Raw genomic sequence first — 10,522 nt, 5'->3', positions numbered from 1 at the left:
GACCATTAATTGCGGCATGTATAAGTAGACCGCAAAGCGTGACGGCACCCTATAAGACGTCAATGTTGGATGGAGTAGAGGTAAGAATCAAGACGGACTCCTGTACCCAATGGCGGAGCTATGTGTATAGCTGAGGGGGCTATAGCCCCCCCCCCACCCAGCCCAACTATATTTTATCATGAACTCAATTAACTATATTTCCTTTTGTAGCTTTCTGCGCTACGTCCCGCCCTTGCAGATGACCATGAGCCTTCTTCGTGTAGTACACGGTGGGGCAATGATTTGCAGGGCAGTGGCCCCAGCAGGTGCTGGGACGTTGACTGCACTCGACCTCTTTGACATAGGTGATGATGGGCCTACGGCTAGTTTCCTCTGCTGTTGGTTGACGGTGTCAGACCTGGTGGGTCGTTCCCTGCACCAGTGCCACAAGTTCGCAGATGGTACGTGCGATCTCTACTTGGCAGCCAGCGTGCTGGCTCTCTTCGCGGTGGCCACCAGCGTCCCGGTGGTGTAGTACAGTCCTGCACCAGCAGTATATGCTGCCCAGGCCCAGCAGCTGCTCCACCACTACTAGGTATAGTTTAATCCTTTCAGTGTATGTTTGGCATGCAATTTTGAAAAAAAAGGAAGCATCCCATGCCACGTTTCTAAAAATTGCACTAAAACGAGCATGTAGGTTATACGGAAATATGCATCCATGCATGCATGCTTCAGTATGAAAAGGTGAGTTGGTGAGTGATACTACCTAGCTTTATTTTTTCATAGTAGTATACTACACAATTTATGTACACTGAGTCACTGACCATTAGTTGCGGCCTGTTTAAGTAGACCGCAAAGCATGACGGCACACTATAAGACGTCAATGTTAGATGGAGTAGAGGTAAGAATCAAGACGGACTCCTGTACCCAATGGCAGAGCTATGTGTATAGCTGAGGGGGCTATACACCCCCCCACCCAGCCCAGCTATATTTTATCATGAACTCAATTAACTATATTTCCTTTTGTAGCTTTCTGCGCTACGTCCTGCCCTTGCAGATGACCGTGAGCCTTCTTCGTGTAGTACACGATGGGGCCATGATCTGCAGGGCATGGCCCCAGTAGGTGCTGGGACGTTGACTGCACTCGGCCTCTTTGACACGGTGAGCTATCACGTATGCATAAACATCCACATATGCACATACCATGTTTTGTAACTGAAAATTTCCTGTCACAGGTGATGATGGGCCTACCGCTAGTTTCCTTTGCCTGCTCATTGACGGTGTCAGACCTGGTGGGCCATTTCCTGCACCAGTGTCACAATTTCGCCGATGGTACCTGCAGTCTCTACTTGGCAGCCGGCGTGCTGGCTCTCTTCACGGTGGCCACCAGCGTCCCGGTGGTGTACTACAGTCCTGCACCGGCAGTGTATGCTGCCCAGGCCCAGCAGCATCTCCACCACTACTTGGTACAGTTTAATCCTTTCAGTGTAGGTTTGGCATGCAATTTTGAAAAAAAGGAAGCATCCCATGTGTAAAAATGGTTTGACCTTGCATTTTGCTGCTTACTGCTACCTCTGTACCATAATATAAGACGTTTTTGTAGTTCAAACTGAACTAAGAAATGTCTTATATTTCTAGTAAATGTACATGTCAGCTGCCATATAATTTGCTTCGGCCTGTATTTAGTGTTTTTATGATTTCCTGTTTTGATGTTACAATTTTGTTAGTTCGTAGATGTTGCTGGTTTGTTCTTAGAAAATATTCAAAATTGATTCTGTTGTCTCTGCAGTTCAAAATGTTTTGTATCAAGCTTCTAGGTTTTGTCACGGATATTAATGCTTTGCTGATGTAGTTTTTGCATGTTCAACTTGTGTCCAAGAAACTTGACCTCCTGTTCCAGTTTATACTATTAATTAGTAATTCAAACAGATCATTATAGTTCTTTAGAAGTGGGCTTTTGTGTCCAACCGCCCTGAATTTGTAGAGAGGTCAGCTGAATAAATTTCGTTACTCTGATCTCACAAACATAATGATTAATTTTTGTATATTTAGATACTCCGACAGCAGGTATAAAAAAAGCCACTCCTACAGTGAAAATCAGTTTCTGAGCCCGGGCTCAGATTATCCCGAAATCTACACCACCGATTTATTAGTTTTAATCTTGTTACATGCATTAGTAGAGTTTTTTACCGTGTCATGCATGCATGTTTAATTAAGGAGTTGCATGCTAGCTGGTTCGTTAGCTAGTTGAGTCCTTGCTTGTATGTGTGTACGCCGATTGATGGATGTGTACACGTGGATTGAGTCGATGCATGTAAATAGGATCATTAGCCAGAAGTGTTCGAGTTTACGTTGCGGCTATTAGTACGTGAATTAGTTGAGCCACGATGCACTATCGTGGGATGGCACGAATATGGTGGGTCGTGGCATAGAGTTCGGCCGGTTTAACTGGTCAAGTTTGCATGTAATCAAAAGATAAATAAGAGAAGAAAACCAGAAAAGAGGACGGCAGTTGCGCCTCGCAAAATCCCGTGTGTTCGTCTTCCTCCCTCTCTCGTCTGTCTCCACCGTGCTCGCGTGTGTTTCCGGCCTGTGATCCAATACGTCACATGTGGATCCGTGCCATTCAGTGTATTTCACTGTCGTATTCGCATTTTCCCACTGAACCGCTGTAGCGTAATCATTGCAACGGCGCGTTACAGTAGCGAGGCGGAACAAGCAGCAGGCTGACGGATCGGCATGTTATTAGAGCCAGGCTGAGTCATCGACTCCACCGGTCTCCAAACGGCGCGTAGATGGGCTGGCTTTAAATGCACCCACCCATCATCTCGCCTTCCACTTCCGTCCAGACGCACTCAAACAGAAGAATCCCCATTTCATACGTAGCAGTGACCATTGCTCTAGCCCTCCAAATCTAGTGAGAATTCCTATTCCAAATGCACATAGTTATTTTTTCATTGCCCCGGCAATCACCTCTTGCTGAAAATGAGACCAAACTGAGTTTCAGCAAACTGCAATTTATTCAGATAAAAAAATGGCACATCGATCATGTCCTACCAAATATTTTAATTTGACACTTAAGTTACAGTATGCCAAATGCATGTCACAAATTATTAAGAAACAAACCTATGTTTACAGTCTGTGACGTGTCTCTCCAAACTGAGGAACAAGCGTGGAGCAAAGCTCACAAAAACACACCAGAAAATCCTCGAAACTACAGATTATCAAAATTCAGTTTTCACTAGTAAGATGCCCGTGAGTTGCACGGCTAACCAAAATGCATTGATCTAGAGTAGTTTATTTCACAACTTATGTGGTGGTCATCTCATGTGTAACAAATATCAATATGTTTCTTTGGATATATTCATTCTGCTTTTGAGCTCGCAAGCATTCGGGTGAAGAGTAAATGCAGACAGAATAGCAAACATAACAAACCTATTCTTGCAAATAAACACGTTCCAGTGTTCAAGCTGCATGCAAAACTTCATGAAGAAAAAACACTTGTGGTGCTTTGCCAAAAAATAGTTTTTAACGATTTGTTTATTTTTCTAGTCCAACATTAATGTTATTTTTTCATGAAATGTTGCACAAATAGTTCTACATGTTTGTTTCCAAAAGATTTCTTTAAATTTTATTGATATTATTTGAGCTCAAGAGCCAAGTTCATGTCCCATCTTCCTTCTGGCATTTCTTATGCAACAATCGAGTAAAAAAAGGATGAACCTATAATTAGAGCCTTGCCGTGCCGAGCTGAGTCGGGCCGAGCAACTACAGAATAGGCATTTCTTCCATATGTTACCATTACATATCTGCAACTGCAGAAGAAGATTTTCTTCTTCATCAATACCCATACATTGGTCCTTGTCAGATCAGAAGGCGAAGGGTAGTGCATCTCACCTCCCCACACTCTGTTCCATCTATGAGAGTGTGATCAACATGGATTGCGTCGCCGGGAAGGGGGAAATAATAGTAGGTGGCGGCTGCGCCGCCGAGGATGAGCAGGGCGTAACCACCGACGTACTTGTGGGGGTTGGTGTTGGAGGAGACAGGGGAGGACACAGACGTTGTGGTCGCAGTTGGGGCTGGTGAAGCAAGAATACAGGGGAGGCAGTGAAACGTTGGGGCTCCAACGACTCCGGCAGTGAAATGTTGGGGTTGTGGCTCGTTTCCAGCCCAGTATTTTTTTTAATGTAGCAGCGAAATGTATAGGCTACAAGAGCAGTTCGCCGATGGTACCTGCAGTCTCTACTTGGCAGCCGGCGTGCTGGTTCTCTTCACGGTGGCCACCAGCGTTCCGATGGTGTACTATAGTCCTGCACCGGCAGTGTATGCTGCCCAGGCCCAGCAGCAGCTCCACCACTACTAGGTACAGTTTAATCCTTCCAGTGTAGGTTTGGCATGCAATTTTGAAAAAAAAGGAAGCATCCCATGTGTAAAAATGGTTTGACCTTGCATTTTGCTGCTTACTGGTACCTCTGTACCATAATATAAGACGTTTTTGTAGTTCAAATTGAACTAAGAAATGTCTTATATTTCTAGTAAATGTACATGTCAGCTGCCATATAATTTGCTTCGGCCTGTATTTAGTGTTTTTATGATTTCCTGTTTTGATGTTACAATTTTGTTAGTTCGTAGATGTTGCTGGTTTGTTCTTAGAAAATATTCAAAATTGATTTTGTTGTCTCTGCAGTTCAAAATGTTTTGTATCAAGCTTCTAGGTTTTGTCACGGATAGTAATGCTTTGCTGATGTAGTTGTTGCATGTTCAACTTGTGTCCAAGAAACTTGACCTCCTGTTCCAGTTTATACTATTAATTAGTAATTCAAACAGATCATTATAGTTCTTTAGAAGTGGGCTTTTGTGTCCAACCGCCCTGAATTTGTAGAGAGGTCAGCTGAATAAATTTGGTTACTCTGATCTCACAAACATAATGATTAATTTTTGTATATATAGATACTCCGACAGCAGGTATAAAAAAAAGCCACTCCTACAGCGAAAATCAGTTTCTGAGCCCGGGCTCAGATGATCCCGAAATCTACACCACCGATTTATTAGTTTTAATCTTGTTACATGCATTAGTAGAGTTTTTTACCGTGTCATGCATGCATGTTTAATTAAGAAGTTGCATGCTAGCTGGTTTGTTAGCTAGTTGAGTCCTTGCTTGTACGTGTGTACGCCGATTGATGGATGTGTACACGTGGATTGAGTCGATGCATGTAAATAGGATCATTAACCAGAAGCGTTCGAGTTTACGTTGCGGCTATTAGTACGTGAATTAGTTGAGCCACGATGCACTATCGTGGGATGGCACGAATATGGTGGGTCGTGGCATAAAGTTCGGCCGGTTTAACTGGTCAAGTTTGCATGTAATCAAAAGATAAATAAGAGAAGAAAACCAGAAAAGAGGACGGCAGTTGCGCCTCGCAAAATCCCGTGTGTTTGTCTTCCTCCCTCTCTCGTCTATCTCCACCGTGCTCGCGTGTGTTTCCGGCCTGTGATCCAAAACGTCACATGTGGATCCGTGCCATCCAGTGTATTTCACTGTCGTATTCGCATTTTTCCACTGAACCGCTGTAGCGTAATCATTGCAACGGCGCGTTACAGTAGCGAGGCGGAACAGGCAGCAGGCTGACGGATCGGCGTGTTATTAGGCTTGTTATAGTGGGGAGTAACTTAGAGTAGTAACATGCATACGTTACTACTCTATGTTACTATCCTTATAGCGGGAAGTGTCATATATGTAGTAACATACACATGTTCATTTATTATTTTGTAAACTCATTTTGCATTGAAAAGCGCTATGTGATGGTAACATATTAGGTTACTCTATTTGACTTTCTCCTCATTAACTACTTGCCACATCAACATTTTTGCTTATGTGGCATCTATGTTACTACCTATGTTACTCCCACTATGACCAGCCTTAGAGCCAGGCTGAGTCATCGACTCCACCGGTCTCCAAACGGCGCGTAGACGGGCTAGCTTTAAATGCACCCACCCATCATCTCGCCTTCCACTTCCATCCAGACGCACGCACTCAAACAGAAGAATCCCCATTTCATACGTAGCAGTGACCATTGCTCTAGCCCTCCAAATCTAGTGAGAATCCCCATTTTAAATGCACATAGTTATTTTTTCATTGCCCCGGCAATCACCTCTTGCTGAAAATGAGACCAAACTGAGTTTCAGCAAACTGCAATTTATCCAGATAAAAAAAATGGCACATTGAACATGTCCTACCAAATATTTTAATTTGACACTTAAGTTACAGTGTGCCAAATGCATGCCACAAATTATTAAGAAACAAACCTATATTTACAGTCTATGACGTGTCTCTTCAAACTGAGGAACAAGCGTGGAGCAAAGCTCACAAAAACACACCAGAAAATCCTCGGAACTACAGATTATCAAAATTCAGTTTTCATGTTTCAGCAACACCCATCCGCCTAGTGCAAGTGGTCCGACGATGTCCTTCCATGCCACAATTCTCGCACTTCCTAGGCCTCCGCGGTTTTTTGGGTGCATCCCCTCTTTCAGGACACATAGTCCGCTTATCGCCCTCTCGACTACATATGTTGCAGAATCTTGTACGCTTGCTCAGCCCCTCATACGGTGCCTTCTCCCTGCAGTTTGTCGGTCTCCCGACCCCTCTCTGCTTCTCTGGTACTGTTAGCCCATGCAGAGCATTCACACTGACAGAGTTCGCAGTGCTAATGCATTTTTCGGCAATTTCGTTGCTTGCCAACACAAGCAATCTCTCCGTTCCCAGGTAATGTACCAGGAACTAAGCAGGCCATGCGGTCTTCAAAACCCAGACCATCCCTCCTCTCGGCGAAAGGTGCTCCACTCACCATTAAAGCATCCAAACCAACATAAGTGTGATCGAAAGCCTCTACATCCATGGCTTTCAAGTAAAAGGTGGAGTGCCTACACGTGAATGACAGGTTAACTGGATCATCTCTCTCGTACTGAACCAGATGTTGGGGTAGTATGTCCCTTGGTCGTTTGTCCACCGCTTCAATATATGCTTAGCCGGGATTTCCTCAACATGAAGTATTTCCATCACCTGCGTCAGTGCAAAAACGTTTTAGTTTTCTTGGTCGCGAATACATTTTCTTTTTGAACGAACGGAGTTGATAAGTCAATTTACCCTTAGAACATGGCAGCACAACATCCCAGTGTGCTCGAACTGTCCACATTCACACGTACATTCTTCTTTGTCTTCACTTATGTTCACCTCGTACTCAACCCTGCTCCATTTCTCCATTTTACTGCATTGTTGTGCACTGTGACATACTTCCTCATCTTCTCTATTTCAGTGACATTGTAAGCCGCCGCTTCAGTTCAGTCCAAGATCAGGCCTTATTACACTCTTTGTTGGGTCCTCCGCGTATTTGCAGATCGACTTCTCCATACCACTCATTCTAGAAGGGCATGGCGTCTGATCTGGTGGTGCGCTACCCAGCCATAACCTGCAGTTCACGACAACACCATTAGCAGTCTTCAATCTGTTGGCGATTTTCTCTGTTCTATATAACCAAAGTTAGACACAAAGACAGCACAACTCAGAATTGAAATGACAGGCATTTGTTAACGAGGTTCGGCAATGTGCCTACATCCCCGGGAGCCGAATTTCGGCGGCTCCATCCATATATTATCTTATCCACAGTTAGGCAGTACATCAGCGGTATTATATACCCAGGTATTCAGCCTGTTCTCTGTACACACAACGCAGCTGTCCATAGGACCATGTCCAGTTCAAGAGATTGTTCGCATTGTTCGTCTTATCGGATATGGGCGAAGCTGCTGTTGAACATGCCGGTGTGGGAAGCCTTGGGTGCAGGCTTGGCCACCTCAGGGGTGCCAAACACGTTCCAGAAGCGGAGGGTCTCGTCCGCAGAAGCCGACGCTACCGTGCAACCATCAGGACTCTGCAGTTTCACAGCATGAGAAGACGATCAAACAACGAACAGGCTAACATGTTGATAGTATCTGCAAAGAATTAAAATGGCAATGGGAATGTACCTGTGCCATGAAGAGAACGCGGGAGGTATGGCCAGTGAGCTCAGCCATCTTGACCATCGAAGGGTACTTCCACAATGTCAGCTGGTTCTGAGTGAACCCGTGTGAGCTCAGCAGCTCCCTCTCATTCTTGTTCCACAGAAGAGAGCAAACCTGTGACCCGGTATCAACAGAGTTCAGGCATGCGCCGGTGTGCGTGTTCCAGAACTTGATGCACCGGTCGCTACCGCCGCCGCCGGTTGCCAGCAGGTTGCTCTGGAACGGGCACCATGCGAGCGCCTTCACAGCGGCCGTGTGGTCCTCGAGCCTGTGCAGCCACTGGTTGCGGCCAGCAGATGGCATGGAGGATGCCATCGACACATCCCAAATGTGCAAAAGGTTGTCGTTGCCACCGCTCGCCAGTTGCTGCCCTGAGCCAGACCACTTGAGCCCGCACACCTCCTGGCTGTGCCCCTGGTAAGTCTGCACGGCATGATCCCTGATCCTCACGTCGTTGTTCACGATCCTGCCGTCCATGCCGCCTGTCGTCAGGATGTTGTTGTTCCATGCCAGCGAGCCGACCCTTGACTCATGCACACCTTTCAGAGTTCTCAACTGCATACAGAGCAGAATGTAATTAAGCATCTCTGATCAAGCTCGTTAGGACATGAACAATATTTTGTAATCAAGCTCCACTGCAAGTGTATACTAACCAGGCGGCTGGAGCTGGTGTCCCAGAGCTGGATGTCAGACGAGTTGAGCCCAATAGCAAGATGGCGGCCATCAGGAGCCCAGCTGACGCTGGTGATGGGGCCGTTGTCCTCCTCGACTGTCACGAGCTCAGATGTGGATCCACTTGAGGCGTCCCACAGGTACATGGTGTCGCCCAGCGCAATGGACAACACGTTGCTGCTCCCCCAGTCCATTAGGTTGAGGTAGTAGTCGTCGACGAGGTCCGGTGCATCCAGAGTCCTCTCGGCAGACTGCAATTGTCAATCGACATCAGTAACCACCACCAAATCAAATGCTACTACATCTGTAGATACCATGTGCATCAGTGGAACCACGAGTATGCGCGTACCTGGGGAATGTAGCGCCTCTGCTTGGCCGGCTTGGCCTGGTGAGAAGAAACCGTGTCGGCAGCAAACACGTTCTCGGGTTCCGGCGGCTTGTTCCTGAAGGCGAGGATCCGCGTCCGGTTGTTGAGCAGCTTCTCGGCCAGAAGCCTCCGGTAGGCCTCCTTGGACGGGGATGCCGCTGCGTTCTCCTTGTCCTTCTTGCCCTCCGTGAGCAGGTAGTGCGCCACGTCCATGTCCATCGCCGACCGATCCGGGATGAACCTGTCTCCCTGCACGCACCAAAGGAAAAAAATAAAACACCCGGTCAGGCGTTTCATCGAACACCTTACGCGCACACGCATCTGCGGGATCTCGGATCCAGGAACTTACGTAGCACTTGGCCGACGGGTTGCGCGTGCTCAGCGACGGCATGTAGGGGCGGGATCCGGCCTCCTGGAGCGGACGCTGCGCGGCGGCGCAGCTCTTGCCGGAAGAGATCGAGCGGGAGCCTGCATCCATGGTTAGAACAGAAGAAACAGAACAGGCAAGCAAATAACAGTAATCGCAACAAGATCAGGCGGCAGAAGTAAACGCGGATCAATAGATCGATCGGGCAAAAATTAGCACAAGAACGGGATGCTGTGATTGAACGAGCGGATTGGCGAGCAGAGACGGGGATCTTTCGGGAGCGAGAGGGATTCGTCTCCCCCGGATCGGCGAGGGAGGCGGCGGCGAGCACGAGAGGGGAGAGAGAGAGAGAGAGAGAGAGAAAGTCACAGATTGCTCGATGACTTGTGAGATTTAGGGATTTGATTGGGAGCGGTATTTGTAGGGGTCGACGACGCGGGGGCGCACGGCGGGCGGCCGCAAGCTCGCAACGGCTAGTTGCCAGGGAAGAGAGGGGGATTATTACCGCGTGATGATATGGGAAAGGAAAATTAATAATTGGAAAAAATAGAAATGTTTATTTATTTCTTTGAATAGTCATTCATTAAGGGTGCATTTGGTTTGGGAACCAAGTGGAATGGAATGTCATGGTTTCATTCCACTGGAATGGATCGGTTCCATTCTTATGTTTAGTTCTTGTGTTTAGTTGGGGATATTTGATAGAATGTTTAGTTGGGGATATTTGATAGAATGGAATGGTTACGTTTCAAGATTATCACATTCATTTCTAACGGGTTTAACAATTCTAACAGCATCATTACAAAAATAAATAACATGCCCATCCAGTATTATCAACTAAGAGATATTTAACCATTGCAATATTAGGTTCAACCTTAATTTGTTCATACGGTTTAGGTGTTCTAATATTACTTTTATTAACCACAGTTGTAGATTAAGCATGTTCCTCAAATCTAACAAGAAAATGAGATTTCTCAATACAAGTAGTTGGCACAACTGGATCGACATTGTATGAAAGTTTCATCTTTAACTATAACGGGTTCCTCTATCTTTTATTTAATAGGGGATGATATTTAAAC

The 10,522-nt window shown here is 46.2% G+C and overlaps 1 protein-coding gene across 2 annotated transcripts; it reads right to left on the bottom strand.

Moving 5' to 3' along the window:
• Positions 1-6,244: 6,244 nt before the first annotated feature.
• Positions 6,245-9,813, bottom strand: LOC123104221 (cell division cycle 20.2, cofactor of APC complex). 2 transcript variants are annotated; one of them, XM_044525987.1, is made up of 7 exons: positions 9,429-9,813; positions 9,062-9,328; positions 8,694-8,963; positions 8,005-8,595; positions 7,678-7,910; positions 7,130-7,451; positions 6,245-7,045 (listed from the first exon to the last, which is right to left on the bottom strand). In XM_044525987.1, exons 1-5 carry the CDS (start codon positions 9,555-9,557, stop codon positions 7,764-7,766), a joined length of 1,404 nt encoding a protein of 467 aa, XP_044381922.1. In that variant the 5' UTR covers positions 9,558-9,813; the 3' UTR covers positions 6,245-7,045; positions 7,130-7,451; positions 7,678-7,763. The 2 variants fall into 2 exon arrangements, with proteins under 2 accessions (XP_044381922.1, XP_044381921.1); XM_044525986.1 differs by having other exon boundaries at positions 7,130-7,910.
• Positions 9,814-10,522: the final 709 nt, after the last annotated feature.

This window comes from Triticum aestivum, chromosome 5A, assembly GCF_018294505.1.
Source record: "Triticum aestivum cultivar Chinese Spring chromosome 5A, IWGSC CS RefSeq v2.1, whole genome shotgun sequence".
Taxonomy (NCBI): domain Eukaryota; kingdom Viridiplantae; phylum Streptophyta; class Magnoliopsida; order Poales; family Poaceae; genus Triticum; species Triticum aestivum.
The sequence above is the reverse complement of the archived record's forward strand: the minus strand, read 5'-3'. Positions and strand labels throughout refer to the sequence as shown.